We start from the raw sequence: 25,833 nt of genomic DNA, 5'->3' as shown, positions 1-25,833 counted from the left end.
CCAGTCTGAAGTCAGTGGCATGATTTACTGCAAGTGCATAGTTTGTTGTGGCAGGAGTTTGTGTGTGAGTGTATGTGTGTGTGTCAGTCTATCTGACTTAAATGTGTTTCTACAATTATAAGTTTACACAGAATAAAGTGTAAAGCATTATAACATAAAGATATATTTCACTTTGTAGTGCTTCACACACTTTTCCCCACACCTCCTCACATACAGCATCTGAGTGAGCCGAGTCCTCCCTCACTCACTCACAGTACGTTTCATTTTCTATCTTTCTCATCAGCTTCAGAACATTTAATTAAGTTCAGTAAACCTCCCGTATCACATTTGCACACACAGAGCACATGGCAATACTGATCCACTGAGACCACAAAGCAGTTTACCGGGTTTCTACCAGAATTCAATCACTGTAGGGAAACGGCACAGTACAGCGAGAGAGATCAGAGGAGGGGAGGGATGCTGGGTTTCTGTTTCCCAAAATGTCTGTACAAACTAGTTTTCACTTCAACACTCAGCAGTGAAAATGGTGGACAGCACTGAAGACAAGTGGTCCTCAGGCTGCCCGGGTTTAGAGACTGTAAATATTTGAAGCATATTGGCTAAATCACAATATTCAGAGACGATTAATCTCTGTCATAACTAATTTTTGTTTTTTCAAATTTGGCCAATCGGATCTGCAAATACAGAGGGTTACAAACCACAAGCTGGCTTGTTTCTTCTAAGAATATCTCTGTTGTCCTTCTTCTCACTGTAAACATCAACCTTGTATTAATATTTCCATTAATAACCACATGTTCAACACCACGATTACTCACATCCTCAGTGTTCCTTGCTCCATGTTCCTCTCATCTGACCTACATGGTGCAAATAAACAGATTTGTGTTTATATCTCTATTACAAAAATATCTGTTGCGACATGAGCCCAAGCGAAGCTTTGCAACAACACACAACTAGTGACAAACACTTTGGGGAACCCAGCTGAGATCTGGACAACACCACGACACATCTGTCACCTCACAACCTCAATCCACAACACAAACATCTGGAGGGCAAAAGAATTAACAAACATGAACAATTAACAACAAAAAAGAGATACTATCATATCTAATGCTGATCAGCTAATCAATAATAATCAAGGGGATGTTTGATTTTTTTTTTCTACAGACTCAAATATGAAACAAAGAAACAAGAACACATGGGTATGCTCATGTAGGAGGAACACATTTATGCTACCTGCGGGTGTTGACACTGTTCCCTGTTGCCCAGGAAACGGTGTTAAGAGTTTCTCCGCAAAAGAAAAAAAAAAAAGTAGAGAGGCTTTTCATTGTCAAAAATAAGACACAGTTCTACATTGGATTCATAAAACTGAAAACAGTATAAATTCAGCATCTTCCGCCCCCGTCTTTGCACTGTGCTGAACGATGCTCCCCTGTTGTTTTGTCAGAACCTGAGTCTGCGGGCCTTTTTCCTGTTAATCAAGGCACAAAACGTGCCATCCACAGTGCACCTACACCAAAACAGGGCCCTGAATGTGTCTTGGACCACAGGGTACATACTGTATCTACAAATGTTTGAGAGGTAATGAGACACAAGGCAACATTTTTTTTCTTTTGGAGGGGGCAATACGTGTCCTGTCTGGTTGCTCCAGATAATAAAAATGTGCTCAAAAATGAACGTTGAACTTGTGCATTTGTTTCAGTTTTCCAACAATGCTTGACACTCTATGTTATTAAAACCTGTGGAATAATTATAGGGCATTTATTGCTCATAAGATTGCCCAGTGCCTCGGGTTCTACAGATTTATTTAGACTCAGTTTGAAAAATTTCACCCAGACTCTCATGCTAATTTAAACCATATTAATGCTCTTGTCGTGGGAAGCAGGTACACAATACATTTTGACTTTCAACTAGTCCGGTAAGAACACATTTACATACACATTTACATATGCTTGTGCATCATCTGCGTAGGGCCTGCTAAAAAAGTACAGCGTGTAATTAGCTGCTACCTGTACTGAAGCATCCTGCTCTTTTGTTCTGTGTTTCTCAACCTGCTGTCAGAAGCGTTTCATTCCAGTGAGTGAACAGCCTGATGTCAAACGTCTCATCAGAAGCCAGAAAAACAGATTTACGAGGCATCGCCTCTGTAAAACAGACAGTGACAGGGTCAGAGAGAGAGTGAGAACGAGGTGCTTTTCAAGAGAGAGAAAAAAAATGAAATAAAAGAAACCAGACAACCAAAAGAGAGAGCTAGCTCTGGCAATGTCCCAGAATTCCTTAGGGGACTGTGGTGTGGCAACGGACACAGTGTGCATCCCCCACATGGCTCACACAATAAGAGACGGTGAGTGTCATGGGTGTTAGAAAACACACACTTACAATTGTGAGATCAGACAGAAATACACAACTGCACATATAACAATCAATCCACACACAGAGACACACATGAAATGATGGATGTTTTCAAATTGCACTGATTAATATATTTTTTCTCAAATATTAATGATGCATCAAGTAATTCATGTCCATTCATGTTGTTGCTAATAATAATTTTAACCCTTTGTAGCTCATTGTTTTGGTTTAATAACCTTGTTTCCAAGGGCAACAGGCAGCTAGCTGGTCCATTTAAACATGGACTGGTAAAGAAAAAAAAAGGGACTGAATATGCACAGAGCAAAAAAAAAAACCCTAGTGGAAGAAATGAGAAAAAAAGAGAAAATGAATGGATGCAACTTTAAAGCTGCAAACACCTTTTTCTATTTTTTTTTCAAAACGCCTGACATAGGGGGCGGTGCGTGGCGCAGTGGTTATAGCGGCCGTCCCATGTAGAGGCTACAGTCCTCACTGCAGGCTGCCCCGGTTCGAATCCCGCATCGGGCAGCCCTTTCCTGCGTGTCATTCCCCCTCTCTCTGCCTCCCCCTTTCCTGTCTATCTCTACTGTGCACTATCAAATAAAGGCAAAAGCCAAAAAATATACTTAAAAAAAAACAAAAACCGCCTGACATAGGTGAAATGTCTATGTAATACAAGGGAGTTGTTTGTTGCAGCAAACCTTCTACTTTACAGTAGTTGACGAGCTGAATATCACTTTCATCAGCCTCATTTCCAGCCGCAGCTCTCCTTTGTTTCCAGAGAAAAAGCTCTGATGAGAGACGGACACAGAGATGCTGCTGAACACAGTGGAGCACTTAGCAGCTGAAGAGCTGGATATTTCCCTCAGGAGCTGGTGGAAACAAACGCAGCTACAAGTAGTGTGAAAGATGCGACTTGCTCAGCTGCAACAGGTGGACAAAACAAAATGGTTACGCCAGGAAGACCCTGCCTGCGCTGCATGTGTGTGTACTATTGTAAACTCTATTAATGTAGAGTTTGCAGGTGGATTTCTTTTCATTAAGTTCATTTAGAGAAAAGCTGTAACAGAGCATTTTGAGGCTGACATATAGGGGGGCCAACAAATACCAAAAATGTGGACCTAAAAATCTAGTAGACTTTTTCTTTCTTTTTCTGTTTTTCACTGAATTTAACATTTAGAGCCATATTGATTGATATAAGTGGGTGCATTGATTAATTTCATGATCAATTTGCAGGGAGTTGTTATGGGCCAGAGCCATGAAAACTTACACCACTCATCGAAATGATGTTCCAATACTTGGCAAATATTCTGATCTCAGTTGGCCAATGATGGTGCTATAATTAAGTGTCAGAACATTCGAAATACCATGACTGACTTGAAATCTACCAAAATTCAGCTGCTTCCCGCTGTTGAGCACAAAGGGTTCAGAACACATTAATTATAACTTGCAGCTAAAATTGCTAATTTATTCTTCTTAGAAAAAAAGTCACTAAAATGCCACATACTCCACAAACAGCTGCCTAAAAGGAGTTAAATAATTATATATTATCATTCAGATTCAGCCTGGACACTGAACCTGAATGAAAGTCTCAATTTTATATAGTTTTGTTGGTACAGTATGATGTCAACATAACTATCAGCAGGTCTTCTCCCTGTATATGCTGAGAGCTGTGTAGGCTGGATGACCAAGTCCAATCAGCGCAGGATGAAGGTGTCACAGAGCTGTTTGCTGACATAGTGAGCTCACAGTGAGTGACTCAATGAGTAGTAGCAGGCCTGTGCTTGGCTTTGTGTGTATGCAGCAGTGTGCCTGTGTGTTTGTGTGTACATACAGAGGCAGTGAGTATCTAACTCGGTCAATTAGGTGAACACAATGCAGCACCAGAAATAACCAACTGTCACCTGGCATCTCATCTGAGCTGCTGCAGCTTCACTGCTCTGTCACAGCACAAGAGATGTAGCTGTGTTACCGAGGTCTGTCAGGCTGCAGAGCACAGAACTGGAAGGTGGCACAAGACAGTGAAAAAGACGTGTGTGTGTGTGTGTGTGTGTGTGTGTGTGTGTGTGTGTGTGTGTGTGTGTGTGTGTGTGTGTGTGTGTGTGTGTGTGTGTGTGTGTACAAAACACACACACTTACAGTGGAAGCCAGAGGTAGCTCTCCCTCTTCCTTATCTGTACTGGCCTGCTTTCTCTGCTCTCTCTATATGCATGAATATATAAGTCTCTCCTGTATGAGGAGACATGTTTGTCTTTAGATGATGTACTGAATGGCGTAGAGCTGACCAATCACATCTGATTATCTAATACAGCTTTCAGTTTTCAGTCACCATACTGTAGCTCACTCTGCCTTAAGTCACTGAGTCAAAGAGCTCTGGTGAATTAAAACAAACTTAACATCAAATATGATCACCTGTATTCTCAACAGTGGAATAGAAGAACTTAGTAGGTGGATCCGCCTCAGACTACTTCACATTTCAGCTGAAGTTTCAGTCAAATTGCATCATCTGCTTTCACTGTAATGGAAAATCGCTTTGATATAATGAATAGATTCTGTATTTCTGAATGTGTTTTTGTTCTTTAGGGCTGGTCCCATGATCTTTTGTTGGCTTCTGTTTCAGTGCGTTAGCCTAAGCAGAGACACAAAAAGACTGAACTGACGTGGGGCTAAAAGCCACACGCTAAGACTGCCCCAGGTTACCACCTTTGTTTCCTGCCCACCCTCGTCTGCCATCCAGAGGTCAGTGAATCTGTCACAGATCATTCTGCACAGCAGCTCATGTCTATCATCTTTCATCTGTAACACAAAGTCTCACCTCAGCCCAAACAAACTCAACCTCCACCATCTGTCTTTTGAGTGTGAAATTCTCACCTGTCTAGTGAAGAGTGGCTCTGAAAAGTTCGTTATCACCTCTGATTCACAGCAGTTAAAATGGATTCCAACGGCAACAAAAAAAAAAAAACATATCGACCTGTGTTGCAGAGTATCCCTCCACTGAGCTGTTTCACTTACAGTCCAGTTTTTACTTTCTACACAATAGTGCTTGTGGAGTATATACTCATAATGTGTTACTTTTTTCACTAACAACTGGTGTTAACGGATTTAAAAAAGACTGAGCGGGAGTCTAAAGGTCAGAGCTGACCTCAGATAGGTGACAGACGGCTACAGGGAATGTTAGCCTACCTATGGATGTGCTGGAAAGTGCAACCGTCTAAATGAAGATGTCCCAGGGTGAGTCCGCAGATGTGTCAGTCTCAAAATACACCTCTTCAGCCCAGTTTATGGTTTTTCGTCACGACTCACTTTATCCTTTAATAGATGTTTTTTTTGTTGTAAATTGTGTTTTATTAATTATCTGATGTCTTATGTTTGTGCTAATGTTCTTATAGCTTTTCATCTGTTTTATTGTGTCTCATTGTCTTGGTCTTGTAGGGTGTGTAAACTCCACCACAGCAGATACAATTGTATACGTGTTGGATTGGGTAAAGGCTCCTTTGGGCATGAGGAGCAACCATTTAGATTTTCCTGGAGAATATCCTGAAGCATGCAAACCTTTCAGCTTCCCTTTAATCCTATAGCAACTATCTTTAGTGTGATTTCAGTGTTTCCTTTATGGGTGATGCAGAACCTGATATTCAAACAGGGAAGATGACACAGGTCTAACTGTAGCACATCTATCTGTTTGGATTCAATTTAGTTTGTATTCAGAGAAGGAAGGAACAGATTTTGATGTCGATTGCTGCAGTCAGGTGTTAGTAGAGTAGAGTAGAGAATACTGTACTTTATTCATCCCTAGGAGGGAAATTCAAAGTGAAGGTGTTCAAGGTGTTAAGTGTTGTAAAACACCTATAGTGCCTCCATGAGCTGTGTCATGTTTGTTGCTGACAGCATTTGTGAGCAGCTGGCCGACCTATAATATCTTACTTCCTGTTGTTTTTAGGATGCTGTCAGACACTCGTCTCTTTCACTTCACTTATTATACTTTGTCTCATAATTCAGCAACAACTGAGGAGGTACACTTCACGCTCTGAAAACCTCTGGTTCAGACAAAACTAGGCCATTTTACCGACCTTATGTCAAGATTACACTTCTCAGAAACGAGCACGGTCATAACAAAGAAATTCTAATCTGGACATGTTCTATGCTTTTTACTTATTCACAGGTGCCCTTTCCTTCTTCTACATCACCCTGCTGATGTCAAGCTGAGGTAAGGAATTCAAGGAACGGCGATCAGTCACAAAAGCCGTGGGAATATAATATGTCAAGAAGCTGATGTTCAGATTAGTATTTATCTGTCTGGATGCTTCAGTGCAGCAGGTACAACTAACTCTGTATTCAGCCCACAAGCAACGTCGTTCCAGCGCTACAGTGTGAGGGACCGTTTGAGCTCGGTGATTAATTGCTGCGGTGCTGATGCTGTGGCAGAGGTGGACTGATGCGACAAAGAGCGAAATGCTGACAAGTTGGACCACAATCAAACATTTCTTGGACTATGAATAAAGGAAAACACAGTGACTGTGGTCAGCATTGGCATTAACGGATGGACCTGTTTGGATTTCTGACCAACAGTTTGCTGGAGCTGTTTTGCGGCGAACGCGTGTTAAGGGCAACTCTCACTGACACTGTGGTCGCAGTTGCTAGGAGTGCTAACTTTCACAGATGTACAATACAACACCGCAACCGAAGGAGAAGATGAACCAAAAACAGACATTCACATTCCCAGACCGTCACTGTCTAAAACAAAGTGTTGTTTTTTCTAAGGTCGTAGAAAAGTGTCCGAGCTCGCCGTCACAGCAGCGGCATCAGCAGCAGCAGCAGCAGGGAGAGCGACACTGCTGCAAAGAGGAGATACAGATATGGCCCTATGTTCCTTTAATATCCAGAAAAGTACCCTGCTTTTATTCTGAAAAATGCTCAACAGTTCAAAGGCGTGTTGTTTCATCAGACACTGTGAGTGTGCGTCTGTTTTTTGCTCGTTTTTTTTTTCTTTTCTTCCTCTGATTTCCCCAGAGTAGAAAAGCCGTCAGTTTTCTGTCCTTGCCAGTCACAGCAGTTAGCTTGAATGTCCTTACTCTTGCATTTGTCCATCTCTGTAGCTCTGCAGCTCCTGTTTGAAAATGCTTGTCGAGTGTGAAAAATCGTTTCTTACATCCCAGTATACAAGAGGAATCCATGACTTGTATGGATGTAAAGATAGAAAAGTATCTAAGTGTGATCTGTGGATCTAAATTCATTCGTCTCTTGTCTTTGCACAAACATGAATAAAACATCAATGCCGGGTTGCATTTATTCCTGTGTGTGTATTAGTGTGTGTGTTTGTGTCACACTGTTTCTTGCAAGCAGAGAGCCTCCACAGCGTTACTGGGTCCCTGGGCAACGCCGCCGATGACAAAGAGCATGCTGGTCGTCTGCAGGAGGGACGTGGAGCAGCGTGCGGTGGGCATGGGTGCCACGTACTCCCAGCGCCGCTTCACCGGGTTGTAGCTCTCCACCGTTCCCAATGGCGACGGCTCGTTACCTGAGTAATGGATAGTAAAGACATGTAGTGTCAACACTGACAACAACTGGAAACAGATCAATTCAAACCACATATATGTAGCTCTTCCTTTTTCAAGACTATGGAAGCAAAGATTTAACACTCACACATGCAAAGACTGCGAGATAACACCTGCCCTTTTATTTTCTATTTAAAGCCCCCACACAGGCGGGGGCTACTAGCGCCCCACAACCCTTCACGCCACTGTTCTATTTCCATCCTCGCTGCCCCTGAAAAAACATGTTTTGTTTTATTTTTTTCACAGAGAAGCCTGTTTTCTTTTATACTTCCTGGCTTCCTTAGCTTCCTATTCCTCATCTCTTACTGTCACGACTGCCATTTCTTGTATATACACAACGAAAGAGGAGAGACTAGAATTGTAAAGCCATATTCAACCTACAATAGGGATATTACAAAAGAAGGGAGCCAAGGCTCAAGAGATCAGATCGTGAGGCGAGTGTTGACACATTAGTTTACTGTAAGTTAAAGGTCCCATATTGTATAAAGTAAGATTTCTGGGTGTTCTGAAAATAAGGTCTAGGTCTCGTCTCACTCCACAGCCTGTATTCAGATACAGTACTGAGCCTTAAAACGACTAATAAATAAATAATTTAATGTCTTTTTAAAACCTGGATGTTTAGCCCAGCTTAATGTAAAAGCTGCTAATTAACTCAGGCCGTAGGCTGAGTTATTTGTTCTTTCACATAATTTAAAAATGCAAAGCGACAAGACAAAGATGAATTTATATGCTAATGGCAGATATTCATTTATTGTACATTTTCTGGGTTCAATATGCACTCTAGGAGAGAGGGTTACAGAACAATTACACTTAAGTTTAAAACTACAGACTCAGACAGTATGTGGCTCTAATTTTCATCTAGGACACATTAACGTCTCACCAGGTTTCTTCTCCTCTCTGCTCTGATCTTTTTTTTCCCTGTCTCCCTCCCCCTCAGCCCCTCTCTTTCACCTCAGGTGCAATGCTCACTGTCATTATACATCAGCCAGCACTAAGTTGTTGCCGTTTCCATGGAGAACCACATCACAGCAAGTCCCTCAAATGATACGGATTGGTGAGTGTACTGTGTGTGTGTGTGTGTGTGTGTGTGTGTGTGTGTGTGTGTGTGTGTGTGTGTGTGTGTGTGTGTGTGTGTGTGTGTGTGTGTGTGTGTGTGTGTGTGTGTGCATCTGTCTGTCTAAGGAAGACTATTATGATCATTTTGTGGGAATAACAAAGTGACGGTGCCGAGTCGGCCTTTTCAAAGCAATCTGGGCCTGCTCAGGCCTCGGCTCCTTTCTCCTGTTTTTTGAAGACACACATAACATATCCACACCCATGACTGCGCGCGCACACACACACACACACACACACACACACACACACACACACACATGCTCCTTGCTGCTCTTGGTGCTCAAAGGCTTCCTGTCGTCGCTTTGATTCTCGGCCCACGGACGTCATGTCAATTCACAAGCCGCTCCTCTCCTCCTCCCTCTTCTCTCTCTTTACTTCCTCCTTTGCTCCATCTCCTTTGCATCCGTTTGTCTTTCTCCATTTGGCTCCCTCCCTCATCTTTCACATTCTACTTCTATTCTCTCATCTTTTACTTTGCCGTGCTTACAGCTGCTTTTCTGCTGGGACAGATACAGAAAACAACACCAATAATAAATTAGCGTTATGTCACCAAATCTTGTTTCTGCTTTAAACGTTTGTCCATGATGCTCACCTCCTCTGGCGATAGTGGCGGAGAGAACAAAACATTCAAAAACGTGGTCATTATCATTATCGTTGCAAGGTCGGGCGCAAACACAAGCAATCTGTATAAAACATCCAGAACAAAATGTCCATCACACACAAACAGAGAAGTACACAGTTTTCTGTTAGTTCATCTGTGGTTGCTGCAGGTATCTATGAGGGTCTAGATCAGTGGTTCTCAACATGGGGTCCGGGGACCCCCAGGGGTCCTTGAGAGGGTTCAAGGGGGTCCCCAACTTTTTCTTGAAATTTTACCACATTTTTATTATTATCTTTTTTTTTTTTCTTTAGAATTTTACCACTTTTTTCTAGAAAATTTTAACTTTTTCTTTTTTTTCTTTCTTTTTTTCTTTGAGAATGTTTTAAACCACTTCTTCCTACAAATGTTTAAACGTTTTTGGAGATATTGTACCACCTTTTTCTAGAATTTTCTCAGCAAAGCAACGTTATTCAGTCTAATATTTGTGTATTTCTGGTGTTTGCTTAAAAGTTTTGTCCAATGGGGGTCCGTGGTCTAATTTGTGTCAATTTAGGGGTCCTTGATGTAAAAAAGGTTGAGAACCACTGGCCTAGATAACATTAACGGGATTCATTAGGAAAAGTATCCATTAATAATTTGTTCAAAACAATTGATTTTTGCTTTTAAGAATAACAAAACAGACTAGCACCTGCTTAATAAGCGTTCTCTGTGACAGTAGTTGTGTGTTGAAATCTTATTGCAACTCATCCATACTGTCCGTCTGTCCTCCTCCTCCTCATCTTCCTCTATTCACCTGAGTCCTCCTTTCTCCTGTCCGCTCCACTAATCCTCCTCTTCTCACCTCGCCCGTTCTCATTTTGGCTTCACTTTTTCCTCTTTGATGCTGCTCGTCTCAGATTGTCTTCCTCTGTTATTCTTCTGTCACCTCTCCAACTCGCTCCCTCTCCATTGCATTGTTCTCTGCCGCGTCTGTTCTCCTGTTCCGGAGAGAGCTGTCGTCTTTCTCCTCCTCTGACCTTCTCGTTATTCCCCTTCGCTCACACACACAGGGCAGAGGGTACAGTACATACAGTGCACTGACTCATCCTCCTTGCTTGAGTTACAGCGGCTCAGCTGCATCCTGTTTAAGACCAGTTTATCCTCTTTAAGAAAATGTCACTCAACTACTGTCATGTGTTACAGTCGAGCATCAAAGTCAAAGACATGTCCTGAGATCAAAGCTGGGAGCAGAGCTGAAGATGATTGAAACCTAGAAGACTTGCAACAAACATGCTATTTACACCAATATCACAGTAGTATAAGGTGTATTTAGTACAAAATGTGACTTTTTATGGCTCTAAATAATAATTTCTTAAATTAATTTGATTCTTAATCTGATTAAACTGATTTGAGTGATTTCATGATTCATGTGTAAATGAATGCAAACACATGAGGAGCTCTTAGCCACTATGATTTAGTCAAAGTAGCTCTCTGAGTAAAGACTGGAGACCCCAATTTGTATGATCATTTTACAAGTAAATCACAGCACAGTCTTTGTTTTTAACTGGTGTTCGGTGAAACTGTGGTAATAAAATCAGGATTTCAGTGGCAGCTTGGGAGATTTAATTGGCCACATTCCTGTTGTCTGACAACAACAAAAAAAACAACATGTAAATGAGAATAACCTCACTGTGAATTCAAGCTGTATTAAAATACCGTGCTACTTCCTTTCCAAGGTCGTTCCAAGTATACGTTTCATCATACTTAATAACAAATTGATGTGTAACTAACAATCAAAACGAGCCCTGGTACAACGATCCTTAATGACTCCCCCAAAGACTAAAATGTGTTTTACGATAAAGCTTCTTGTCTTCATTGTGATTTGCACTGTTTAAATTCTTCAGAGAGAAGAGCAGCTTCATGAAAAGACACAACAGCCTCAATGGCCGAACCATCAGGGGGGGAAAATGCCACAAGACAACAATCCACTGGCTTAAAATGACAAACTTATCTAGATGAAGTGAATCTTAAAAGACAATGGGCAGCTGTGGCCGAGGATGCCAAGTGGATCATCCATTTATCAGCGGGCTAGCGGTTCGATCCCCAGCTTCTGTCTGCATGTTGAAGTGTTCTTGGCCAAGACACTGAACTCCATTTCCCTCTGTTGTGTGTTCATCAGTCTCAAAACAAAGACATGAACAAACTCTGCATGGGGGAGTGATGATCACTCACCACCAACCTCCACAACATCTGCTCTATTTCTCTCTTTTGTTGCAGCTGTTTGAAAATACACAAAGTCCCAGACAACATTTCATGCTATGTACAAAGGCTTGACTCATTTTTACATCAGTCTGAATTATTTTCATTCTCTGCTGTCTCCTTATCTTGTTTTTCAGTGCGACTCATCCTTCAGCCTTCAAGTGTTTCTCTTCTGCATTTCCACTTCACCTCTTTCTGACCTGCTGCTGCTTCTGTTTTCCAACACTGAGACAACAGCACTTTAGGTCAAACGTAGGCCACAACAGACCTGCAGTGGAGCCTTGATCTGTATGGCACACACACACACACACGACAGCCACACACCGCAGCAGTCATCCATGCTCACTTTCTTTTTAACTAATGGTTATGTTGGATAAAATGTGTGACTCATGATTCACAGCTGGACGGGAAGAGGTCGGGCTAGTTATGGACTAAATGAGCGGACGCCACTGCTGCGTGTCAGCCAGCTCTCCTCTACACCATGGTCCTGCTCTGTGAGGGGGCTCAGAGCTCGGAGCACGTTGGACTCTGCTCGGTCCCAGCTGGCTGCTGGTTGTGGATCAACAGTCAGAGGTCGACCTCTGGACAGGCACAGGCTGAGCTGCTGCTGCTTCAGGAGCTCTCAGTGCAATAACTGAACACAGCTTTCATCAACTGTTGTCTCTTTACTGTTTGTTGGATTTAACCTCTGATTGATTAAAGGGATAGTTCAACATTTTGGCTGTGGAGTTATTTTCAAGGTAAATTCATGCAAAATCGCTGATTCCCGTTGGGGGCAGTTTTTCGGCAAGCAGTCTCCGCATTTGCCTCGAAAACAACTCTGTCTCGTAACGTTCCATTATTATCTCATAGTGTGGTGAATGTGCAGGTCACAACTTAAAAAAAGCTTACACCGACAATTAAAGGTAATGAACCTACTCCTAAAATTATAGGGATTATGGCCAATTTGCCAAAATGTTGAACTATCCCTTGAAGATATTTATCAATTAAATTTAATAAGCCTTGTTACCCTCACTGCCTCCTTCTATGCAGCACAGTTTAGTTGAAATCAATCATGTTGCCCTTCTCTTACAGTGCCATGGCATTTCAAGATTACAGTAACTTATTGGATCAGGATCAAACAGTAGTACGTCTGTACGGCAGGAGGAGAAGATGTCATCAGGTGGAAAAAACACATTCACAGGTGTTTACCATAGCTAGAAATAGGCTAATAACATATTGAGCTGGATGTTTGGAAGTGCTGAGTGGCAGTGCCAGTATTAGACTTTAACAATAGGACTTACAGTATTATCTTATGTTCAGGTATCAGAGCCAATGATAAATGACCAAGGAGGTAAGTCTATTCTCTGGGGAAAGACCATGGAGCTGGTTTGTTAGCTGCTGTGATGAGCAGCTGCTCACCTCGCCTGCAGGTCCACACAGCTCTGACGGTGGTGGACTGAATTCTTAAACAGTAACATATTCACAAACTAAATATTTACCTTCTCACCTGAAAAAATAACAAAATGAAAATTACATAAGCCACCCACCAAGACTCTCACCACTGGTCAATGTGAAATACACTCTGGGGTAAAGTAGACAACATATCCTCTATAAACAGGTAGACTAAAAACTCCTCTGGCCATTTACAGTGTACCTGTTTTCTTGTGGAACTAAAGTGCAGACAGGAGTGTGGGCTGAGAGAGGCCTGCTCTCCAGGTGGTGAAGAGCTGTGCAAACTTTCACTATATTGTTTCAACTTGTTGACATGCAGCAAAGGGCCACGAGTTGGATTCAAACCTGGGCTGCTGCAGTAAGGACTATGCCTATGTGGGCTGCGATCTACAGGTAAGCCACCGGAGCACCAATATGATTCAAATGCTATTTGCATAATATGCCTCTTTCAATTATGGTGCTACTTTTAATATTGATGATGATATTATTGAATCAATATTGCAGGCTCTGGGGATAAGCATACCTATTCATCCGCATTTAAAACTAACTTATGATTTTAGAGCTGGAGAGAATCTAAACTCGACCTGTGCAATATCTGCAATGCAATTATTCTATGTGTATTAATTTATGCGTACATGCCGGCATTTGTGGGCGTGAGTGCGAACATTTCTGACAAATAATCAGACAGCTAAAAACATAATGACATGACACGGCTGAGCAACTAATTGCATCTCAGCTGACGAGTTGCATCTAATTAGAGTTTACATGAAGATATCAAGATGTCACAGGAAGAATAAACCAGGGCAGAGAATGAAGAGATGGACAGATACAATAGAAGGAGCGTGGGAGCAGGTGGCGAAGACTTTGACACTGGTGTCACTCATGACAGATGCACAACATACACTTTCTCTCTCACACAAACACACACACACACACTGATAGCTCAGTGTGTGGAAGGAATCAGAGGAGAAACAAAGAAAAACAAAGCAGATTTAAAAGTGTATAATAGGTCACATCATCAGGCAGCCTTCCCACGGGGTGCCTTTTGAACTAGTGATGGCATGAACAGAATAAACAACCAAGGCTTTTAAAAGACAAATGTTCCTTGGGTTACAGCTCTTTAAATCTGAATATTTCACTCTCACACATACAGCAGTGACTCACTGAGCAGAGGAGTCATCCGGCCTGTTCAAGGTTTTTACTTTTCCATATTTTTTTTTCAACGTGGTTAGTTTACTTGATATAAGAAAACTTTATTTATTCATGAAATCCCACAGAGTTCTGATGATGACCAGTGCTGTGCGAATGTTTTAGGCACTTGCGATAAAATGGTGTGAAGAGAGAATGCTTTCCAAAGTATTGCCAGGAATAGTTTTGTACAAAGTGCAGTAAACAGAAAACATTTCCAAGCATCGTGAAGAACCCGTCACAGCTAATTCTGTGGATTCAGGCTGTCTCAGCGTCTTCTGTCTCTTCATTTGATCCCAGACTGACACCATGATGCTGAGATAAGGATGCTGTGGGGGGGCAGACCATCTGTTGCAGGACTCCTTGTTCTTCTTGTTGCTGGTTGGATGGGCCTAAGTGAGTCTGACTGTTTGTTTGGGCTTGTTTTCATGCTGCAGACTTAATGTGGGATTGGTCAGCCTCCATGATGGTGTTGTGCGACTGGTAAAAATCCAAACACCTCCCATCACACTGCCTACAACTTTTGCACAGTAACACAGATGCAAACTGATTGCAGCTGTCCAAATCCAAATCCAAATGTTACTTAAAATATCAGTGGGCTATATCTTAAAAGTCTGACATAGGCACGAGTGTTTTTTTTGTAGTTGGTGTGAGGGAGCATTTAAAGTTTACCTGCTCTGTGGTCTGGACATGTGATTGTTCACTTTTATCTCAACTATAAAAGTTAATTATCTCAGCAACTTAGATAGCTTAGAGTATTTGAAATAAAATCACAGGTATGCTGATGTCTTCTAGGTACCAGTAATGAGTCATAGCTGTCAGCAGCCATGAACTTTACAGTGATGAACATGAGGTGTATAGTGACTTAAGGGTTATGCAGCATGTGCAAGCAGAGTATTTCCATAATCACCTTATATTTTTTTCAGAAATGTCACAGTTTGTGTTCAATATGACTGCGAAGAGTCTTCCAATAAACTTTGTATTTATAAAACAGTAAGGAGACTATATCATTAAAATGTATAGTCTGGCAACGACTGGTAGACCTCGGCTCAATCCAGGGGGCGGGATAAAGACTGCCTCTGCACGCAATAGGGTAGCGCTACGACCAATCAGAGCAAAGAGCAGGATGACGTTAGCCTGACAAGCCAATTAAAATGTATGTCGTCATCGCGTTAAGCCCGCCCAACGACTCTCTAAACAGATAGAGCGCTGTGATTGGTGAACACAATCGGTGTTCGAGATTCAACAAGTTCCTATGGCTCGTTTCTAGACCCACCTACGGAGCAAATATATTTGCTGCCGCTAGGGTGCAGCTAGATTTCTAGGCTACTGTAGGAACATATTTATAACAGAACATTTATATGAGAACATTCATAGTATTTACAACATTCAGCCGATTGTGAACTGAACTGCATGGCTTTGTTTGAGCTACGGTAGAGCCAAATAAAACAAAAACAACTGCATACAAGATGGTATCATCTGCATAGAAATTGATATTTTCATGTGTCTACAGTGTAACAGAACATTTCTGCCCAATCTAGTTAATCTACAGTGTAGAAATATAAACATTATGCATTCATGTACGAGCCTGTGACTGCAATACAGCTGTTCTTTGGTCTTTGAAGATGTATTCTTCTTCTTTTATTTTCCAAGTCAAAGGGCTGGAAATGTGCCATAAACCAGCAATGACTCACACAACCAAAATATCCACAGGGATTAGATGGCAAGCCAGAGTCACAGCTGACACTCACAGAGGGAGAAAAATATAACGTATCTACCCCCATTTCCTCTAACTCCCCCTCACTCTGTCATATTCACATTAGCAAGCAGAGGCACACATTCCTTTCTTGTATTTCACACTCCTCTCCTGCTCTCTTTGCCGCCTGCTGAATTTCAAACTGCCTCCCTTTGCCGGACAAGATTGGTGTTTCCTCTTTCTCTAATCCCACAAACACACCCACACCCACACCCACACCCACACCCACACCCACACACAGTTTTACTTGTCAGGACACATTACTGATAGTAACTCTGAGGTCTTGACAGAAAAAAGCTGCAAAAGTGTGTTGGACTTACATGGGGAACAGGGTTCTAAATTAACACCCGCCAACCCGCCAAATGCGGGTTAAAAATCATTTTGGCGGGTGTTAATAAATACTTACTAGCCAGTTTGGCCGGTGATGCACAAGGCAATCATCACGGTCAGAGCCGTTCTACTGTTCTCAGTCATTTGTCCCCCTGGCAGCACTTACTACATTTCCCATGAACACTGCATGCTACGTGATGACGTTTCAGACGCCCATTGGCTGCGCGCAGGCCGGTGTTTCACGCTACAGCAGAGAGGAGACTCCAACACGTCGCTCGCGACTCACACCGGGCCGCTTGGTTGAAGTGCGTGTCGTGAATGGGACCGTTCAGATGTAACGTGTAGACGCGCCACATGCCCGCTCACAACGAAAGTGAAGCCGTAGCGGTGGCAGACGATGCGTCGCGGTTTGTTTGTTTTTTCGTGCATGCTGCCGCTCAACTTTCTGGGAGGCAGCAAGCAAACTGCATGTCATGTGAATCGATGAGCTGCACGGACCTGCTTCTCCTGCAGCGCATGCTACCTGGCTCTCAGTGCTTGTCGGTGTTGTGTCAGATCCTGGTTCCCTGTCCAGCTGGTTCTCCCCTGTTTCCCAGAGCTCTGCCCCCACATGTAGAATGTGTTTTATAGAAGAGAAACACTGAAATATCCCTCATGTCCACCTCTCAGTCTTAGCCCAGTCCTTCATTGACAATAGTTACTGGACTAGTTTTTTTTTTTTTTTTGTCTAGCTCACAGAATACAGTTGTGTGTAAAACTGAATTAATAAATAAATGATAAAATAAAATAATAAAAACAGGATTTTAGGGTAAGAGTAGCTTATAAGGTTTGACATCACACATTACCTCCTACTTAATCATTTGCAAAGATGTACAAAGACATTTAGGCTACAATGTGATGAAATGAATGAGAAATACAATTCTTTTGTGAACATTTGCCAAGTGGTTTGGAGGTTTGTCCATGTTGTTTTGAGAATGTGATTTCTGTTTTGAAAAATGAGCCAAACCAATGGAGAAAAACTGTAATAGAGGGACAATACCTGGAAGTAATTATTTCAGTTGTCAGTATGACAGCAAGGCTAAAAACATGCTATTTTCATGGGAAACACAGTACGAACGTAAAGAATCTCTCTTATTTTCACCGGAAAAAATTTGGCTAGTGGAAATTCTGATTGGCTGGTAACTTTAGAAAGTTACCAGCCAAATTGGCTGGTGATCTAAAAAGTTAATTTAGAACCCTGATGGGGAAGTGCTTAAAAAAACCTAATTAAAAACTGTATTAAAATTTTTTAGCATTTCTGATTATTTATATAACATTGTTAATGCAATGAGTGTTTCTTAAACAAGACAATACCTCATGCATTATGCACTGATTGTTTAAGCCAGTGTCCCTGTAACCTGTTCTTTTTTTTCTTGTCACACAGACAGTCTCTGCTTTTCTAGTGTGATGTTTTCTTTTCCTCATTATGGGAGAACATAAAGATGGTGTAAATGAACTCACTCCTTTATGATGTGAAAACAGACAGAACATCACAAGAACAATTACACATAAATTACCAATGTAGAGGCTAATTTGTACTGTATCCCATAATTGATGCAATGCCAATGGAGATAAATAGATTACATCTTAAAACTGTGATTTAGATGTAATTATTCCCATTCAGCACCCTCCTGGTTAGCAGCACAGTATGTGTGTGTGTGTGTGTGTGTGTGTGTGTGTGTGTGTGTGTGTGTGTGTGTGTGTGTGTGTGTGTGTGTATAATCTTGCTGATGCATGCAGACACTATCTGCTCAACAAGCGTTGTAAAGGAAAAACGCTGACCTCTGATAGCAGTGCTCGGCCCCTCCTCATACTGAACTTTCAAGTGCAGCTCGTTCAAGGATAAAATGGAATTTTGGGTTACTTAGCAACAGTGAGTAGTAATTACCACGGTAATTTGCAGAAATTACCGCTTTTTTTTTTTAAACCAGGTAATTTTAGAATTTTTTTCAAAAAGTGTCATTATAAAAACAATGGAGGAATGGGTGATATTACATTTTACGCCTCTGGTTTGAAAAGGCACAATCTAGATATTTTACACATGAACACATTTTGAAGGAGGGAAATGGCTGCTGCATCAGCTTCAAGACTGCAAACAGGTGGAGGCTTAGATGTAGGTATTTTTTAATCTGCCACATGTGTAATGAAAGAAGGAAGACTCACAATGGATGGCTACAAATTGCTAGCATGTTTGAAGGGTTAAAAATCCGCTCCAAAAAAGACATTAAAAAAGGTTGATCTTTTTTTCTCTCTCTCAAGCACTTTTATACAACCAATACTTTTTCACAGTTTCCCTTCCTTTTACAGAGAAGCTACAAAAGGGCAATGAAAAGCCCACTGACTCATTCTCCACTATCTATTGTTCAGGGTGTAGCGGTCTGGTAACTGACCTAGAAGCTTGCAAGCCACTTTTACCTGTGGGTTTGATAGTACCGGTTTAATAGTTTCATTTTTCAAAATGCTGAGCTGAGCCCTATCATCTGTGACATCTCCAGACACCAACCTGAACTGAGTTAGTGGAAATATGTGGGCGAGACGCATCAACATTTTGCCGGAAAATTCTGTCATAATATAACTGTAATACAGAAATTGCAGAGAGACATTAAGCCTATTGTATTTAAGTGGGTGGTCAGCATGAAGATGAAAAAAATATAGTATACAAATATGTATAATTTTGGAGTTTTGATTTGTTCAGACCAGACAGGAAGTATGAGACACATTTCTGTGTTGTCCTTCAGCTGAGGTGAAACAGTAATCTGATCCACTGACGTATCATTTCACTGGAAACACAGCAACAGTCAGTAATGAAATGGCTTTCTTTCCCATCTCTCCTCTCTTACGTTATTGCTTAAAAGCACAGAGCTGTATTTAATTGACAGAAAAGACCACAGAGGGGGGAAATAATGGAGGTGCTGACCTAGACCACCAGCTGCGATGACCCGTCCTCCCAGGCATCCTGCCACAAAGTCAGCCCTCTTCTCCCTCATCCTGGACGTCCGGGTGGGTTTGATCCACACACCTGCCAGAGGTGAGAAGACAGTCAACCACAACAGAAAACAGACCTTTCTCATTACCAAGGAATTTGAAAGAAATATCCAAAGTATATGGACACTTAAACTTTAGCCCTTTCCATGACTGATGATTCATTGAGCCATTGACCTTTAATCTACTGCTGTATTTACTCTCATTCAGTCACCAGCGCATTAGTGAGGTAATGGAGGTTTTCGCTCCATTTCAAAGTCTTTCCCCAAACTGCTGCCACAAGGTTGCAGGCACAACATTGTCGAAAATCAATGTGCGCTGTAGCTATAAGCTTTCCCTTCATTGGAACTAAAGAGCTGAGCCCAGACAGAAAAAAAAGTAATTAAGGTTGTGTAGTTCATGCAAAACAGTTTTATTTAGGCTAAGTGCTGATATGAAATTGTGCATATCCAAAAGCAAGCAGGGGACTGCATGGAATTGCTGTGCGTAATTGAAGCTGGCATTTGTTTGATTATATATGGCCAATTAACCACTTAAAGGAATCATTCTTAATATTTGTTTTCTTGACAAGAGATGAGAGGATCAATACCAATGTACGTATATATATATACAGTAAAAGGTCAGATTAATTTAGGCTAACATCAAGACTAGAAACAACTAGCCTTCCTCTCTAAGATTAAACAAGAACCTTTGTCTAAAGTTCACTATTTAACTCAGTAAATCCGATGCCAGGCTCTTGCTTCACACTCAGCCATGACAGTGGTATTCATCTTCTCACCTGTCTCCTGGCAAGAAAGGGAATGTGTTTCACAAAATAACAAAGTATGAAATAAAGTTGTTGGAGTTTCAGCAAAGGTATCATTATTTGTCCTCTAAAATTTAACATTGACTCTGCTGCACTTGCACTCGTTTTGTATTATTAAACTGCCTCAGTTTCTGACACGGCCAAAAGCAGCTGTTGAAATTATACTTGTTTTAAGGATGAGGTGACACTGTCATTCATTTTTTGGGCAATACAATGGAAGAGAGAATAAATGAGAATTTCTGGTTCTGCCTCAAGAAATACTAACTCACTTTTTAACTGTCCATTGTGAGTCTGACAGTGTTACAGCAGTTCAATGTTGCATAACGATAAGTTAAATTATCACAGTTTTTTTTTTCTTTTTATCTCAAAACAGTGCAGTTGATCTGAACCGGTTTAAATTACAAATATTATTTTACAAGTACACAGTGAATATAGTTTAAGTAAAGCTGCATGGGTGGCAATAGTTATCACTGACACGCATGATGCTGTCGTATCTGCCACGACAGACCAACCACACAGGTTTCACGTGATAAAACACCAAAGTAGGGGAGAGAAAAGAAAAGAAAAACAAATGATAAACATAAAAAAATAGGAAAAATATAAAGACAATTGTGATAATAGGAGTACGTTAATGAGTAAAAGTAAGTCAGTAAATAGAAATGTATGTTTAACAGGATACAAGATCAGAGATTCAAAAGCTTTATAATCACTATTCAAAAACAAACTCACAGTGCCAACAGCCTTAAAAAAAAAAACAATGCAAAAGACAATAAATGAATATTGACCAATTAACCAAACTTTGGGCAAATAAGTTAGGGGATGGCCCAAAGGTGTTGCTCCTGAGGTAAACATAAATTGTTTATTTATCCACCCAGTGGTTGTTGAGATGTATCAGCCCAGACCAAAGCAGTTCTCATATAATTCACTGTTCTGTACCCTAGCAACAGTGCACACCAAGTGCATGTATCAGCTGCAGGACTTGAACCAGACTGTGGACTGAAGAGGACAGAGCCCAACCTCCTCAGTCTGAGTGTATCACTCTCTCTCCTGGGGTGAGGAACTCATCAGCTCCAAAGAGCCTCAGTCAAGTTTCAACTCCTGCACTGAACTAGCCACCTCCCTTCCTTCCTTCCTTCCATCCTTCCTTCCCCCCCTCCCTCCTGGCCGTGGAATAAACAGGACCCAGAAACAATCCACACTTGAGTAAAGTGGTGGAGGACATGCCTTACTCTCCCATCATTGCTACACAGCCCTGGGTGAAGCAGCATCGTGGTGAATAGGTATCGATCAGTGAATAAATGGATGGGAGAACAAATGAAAAGTCATTTGACAGCACAATAAGCTTCGTTTCACGTTGTCTCAGAGGTGTCAGCCTCTAAATGGTCACCAGAGAGACGTTATCTCACCTAACAGAAGGGCGTTTATGAGTGTACGTCTACAGCAGCCAAGTCTCCAAAGCACTGAGGAAACAGACTGCCAATTAACACTTGGCTAACAGTGAGCACGACTGAGGCTACAGAGAGAGTAACATTAGTTGAACAAAATAATAGTTGAAGTCATTAAGAGGCAGGTGCTTGTTCTCTGGACTTTCATGCATACAAGTTCCTGTTAATTCTTCCGTTCACGGGGATTTCAAAACCGTTGTTAAAATTTGCTGCGCTTCACTGCCCAAGAAAACATCACTCTGGTGGAAAAATGAGTTTCTAATTTCTCTTATTCAGCAATAACAGCAGAGGATAAAGGGATGGGGGGTTGACAACTTCTTGTCCAGAAGTTGATCAATTTAGTAAATCAGATTTTCTGTACATAGTGAAAGGCTTAGAAGAGAGTAGGGTAAAGTAGAGTAGAGTAGAGAGAGGAGAGGAGAGAAAGGGACCATTTTCATTTTATCATAAATGTTTTGCAGTGCTGCTGTAGTGCTGGCTGTTAGGGGAAGTAATGGCAGAGTTGCAGAGCAGCTAAATGGTAATCTCTGACTCAGAGTAGGGGCATGCAGAGCCACCAGCAGCTCACTAATAGATATGCCCGCTGCAACAGATCAGCTATTCAGCCATGGAAAATGGAAAGGCAAGATAACATGCAAATATAGCACAGATATGGGGGGAGGGTGGGGGGGCAGCTGAGCTCTCAAACAGGCATGGCAGCTCCTAACTTTTACTGTTCCGCCGTTTCCTCCATCTGCAGATTAACTGGCAGGAACAGCCATGACTGTGTTGTTGTCTCAGTGTGTCTCTATCTCTGATCCAGTTCAGCCTCTGCAGCACTCCGCTGATTGACTGATAGAAGTGCGGTGTGTGTTGAGTTAGTGAAAACAGCATGGACACAAACACCACATCATTCACGGCCACAAGACTGATCCCAAAACCAATGCATCAGAACCAGAAACAATATTTTGTTTCATGCAAAATCTGGAGCCTCTATTACCATGAAAACAGACTCAGGATGTGTTTAGCCTAAGTAGAGATGAGGTGCTGGCTACAGTTAGCCTTCCCTCACTCTGAATCCACATCCACCCATTTATTTTAAAACTTAAATCAGCTACTGTGTTACACTACACAAATTCAGCCTGATTTCTCGCTTGTTCCGCCTCCCCGACGACTTCTGAACTCCCGCGGAGTCGTGACAACAACACACGATGACTGGTCGGGATGAAACTTGTAGTGTGGTCACTCTGCAAACCAGGAAACAGCAAGAATTCACAGCACAATGATCTAATCTAATCTAACCTAACTATGGTCTAATCCAGGGATTCCCAAAGTGTGGTGCGCGCACCCCCTGTGGTGCGCAAGCCACATGAAAAGGGTAAAGGTGGTATGGTGTTATATTTTACAAATATTTTTTTCCCTGCTTATTCAAGGCAAAGGCGGCTGCCTGAGTGATTCTGGCCACCGCCTTAATTGGTTAAAAACGTGTGTGTGTGTGTGTGTGTGTGTGTGTGTGTGTGTGTGTGTGTGTGTGTGTGTGTGTGTGTGTGTGTGTGTGTGTGTGTGTGTGTGTGTGTGTGTGTGTGTGTGCATGGAGGGGCATTCAGATGTATTGTATTTTGTGCGCACAAACCCATTAGTTTCAATATACAGTAGATGCGCGTCATGTGTGATCACAACCCAACACGTTGCCGTAGTGGTGCGCTTGTCTTTACCAAAAAAAAGGTCTGTCCGTTTATCTTTAAAGCAGAAGTAAGCGATCCGGTCGTTTTGGCTAATGCTGCGTTCCTGGCAGGCTTTTGAAACCGTAAATTACAGCTTCAAGTCACAACTTACGACTTTGTAGCGTTCCAGGCAACCCACTCGTGTTTTTCCGACCTGTTTTACCGGTGAAAGTCACTATAACAGCCACTCGTAACTTCCGACTGGTGAACTCGTACCAGATCGAACTGGTACCACTTCACAGGTCGGAAAAACACGAGTTACGGGCTGCCTTGAACGCACCATAACAGTCCTCGTCGCTACGTCACCACATTCACGGCTGCACACACAGCCCTGCATGCCATTCTCTCTCCTCATTGGATAAAAACTGTAGGATACGAGAAATGTTTTCTCCTCGGCTCAGAGCAGAGCAGAGGGACTGACAGACCCGTGTTTCGGTCCAAACACTCTATGTAAGTGATTGCTGTCGGAAGATATAACTATTTAAGACTTATATTAACACAAATATATCACTTACTTCTGCTTTAAATATATTATTTAATTTTGACTTATTAATAACTCAGTCAAAGAAACAGACTGTAAGAGCTGCAGTAGTTCAGTAGATACATAATATTCAGAAACTGACAGTAATTGAAAAGGTGTGTGCAGGTGAGAAAGTGGCCAGTGTTTCAACTTCTCCCCTGAGCTCTTTTTTTGTGTGCACAATTTTCCCTTTGTTTAATCCTTCTAATCTCTCTCTATGGAGGTTTCCAGGGCAGTGTCACCTTTTTAAAAGCTTTAGACCTTTGTCTTCAAATATGCTCAATGAAACAAGCTAAATTTAGAGAGAGTGTATAAATGATTCTCTCATTCAGTACATCAAATACATCTTCCTAGAGTCCAGCAAAATGTCCAGCTCCACACCACTTTCGTCACATTAAAGCATGTGAAGGTGGTGAAAGTGTGTGTTCTCACATAGTAGCCTGTCACATGTGCTCTCTCACACGCAGCCTCTCACAAAGCTTGTCAAGCAGAAAGCGACCAAGAGGCAGAGTGAACCATTCTCCCAGACCAAAAAGGAAAACTCGCATGTGGCATTAGTCTCTGCTGCTTTAACCTATGAGGACAAATGAGACACTTTGAGTAGGGAACGCTGCCATTTTTCAACACAAATTATTAATTCTGTTGCCCGAGCCAACTACAAACTTTGGGGAAAAGGAATGAGTAGGCCATAATTTACTTAGGTCGACATTCCTCTTATTCTTGTTGGATCGACCGCCTGCCGGGCTTACACACACACACACACACACACACAAACTGACAGACATGCTTAGACTCACTCCCACTGTCTGTGGTGGTGAGCATACACGGGCGATCTGAGTGACATGTGGTGCAGATATCTGTCTGGTGGACTCAGCTGGAGGAGAGGAGAGTGTGTTTATTTAAAGCTCAGAATCAATCCTCCTCCTTTCTCCCGGTTCGCCCTCCCAGATTCTGGCACTTCACCTGTGCATCAAAAACCCACACATCAAATCTGCCCAATGGAGGGATACTGTTGCACCCGACGACCTCTCCCCATTTCCGAAAGTCATCATGAGGTAGAAATGGAGAGATGGATACAAGGAAATGAGGTGGTAATGGCAGCAGACCCCCTCTGAGATCACAGTCTGATAGAAGGCCAAAAATACACAGAATATTTCCAGCACAAATCAAACCACTACACTGCAAATGATCTCAATTCACAAGTTCACCAGAAACCAGTTAGCAGATGTTTATTCTTTTCTTTTGATAAAATCAGAGATAGACTGGGCAAAAATAAAACAGGACGGCTGCATTTCTGAGCAGCCCGTGGGGGTTGAGACAGTTTGTCCCTTTTTTTCAGATGACTGACATTTGGCTTTCCAATTAAAGATTTGGAGAAAAAACTGTCAAGACCATAATCTTACTTCTTGACACCTAACTTATTTCTGACAAAATAGCTTTTCAGATTTTGCAAGACCAACTGTAGTTACATCCACTGAAATCCAGCCTCATTATAAGCTAACTATTTTCCAAACCTCTCTTTGTAGCCACATGGATTTGATGAAACCAGCTTCTCGTGGAAGGAGGTGATTTGATCTGGATAAATTATCTTTAAAGTACATATTGAATTTAGTAATTTGGCAACATTTTCTATCAGTTTTAAACCAGTTCAGTTGTGATGTATCTACGTACATTCATGTGTGTCATTAGCACCCCGTGTATCTGCTATAAATAATGTCCATCATTTGCAAAGAGCTGCCAGAGACATAACCATTATAAGACATTACTGGGTG

The 25,833-nt window shown here is 41.8% G+C and overlaps 1 protein-coding gene across 1 annotated transcript in view; it reads right to left on the bottom strand.

Moving 5' to 3' along the window:
* Window positions 1-7,670: 7,670 nt before the first annotated feature.
* klhdc8b (kelch domain containing 8B) overlaps window positions 7,671-25,833 on the bottom strand; it is a gene marked incomplete at both ends in the record, with an annotated part of 160,184 nt that continues 142,021 nt past the window's right edge. Inside the window, 2 exons of the mRNA XM_083975625.1 lie at window positions 7,671-7,867; window positions 19,524-19,625. Of these exons, the coding sequence (XP_083831751.1) occupies window positions 7,671-7,867; window positions 19,524-19,625 (299 nt within the window). The remainder of the gene's footprint in view (window positions 7,868-19,523; window positions 19,626-25,833) is intronic.

The sequence above is a fragment of the Trachurus trachurus genome (genome assembly GCF_905171665.1).
Source record: "Trachurus trachurus genome assembly, chromosome: 7".
NCBI classification, from domain to species: Eukaryota; Metazoa; Chordata; class Actinopteri; order Carangiformes; family Carangidae; genus Trachurus; species Trachurus trachurus.
Note: the sequence above shows the minus strand (reverse complement) of the source record. Positions and strands in the feature narration are given on the sequence as shown.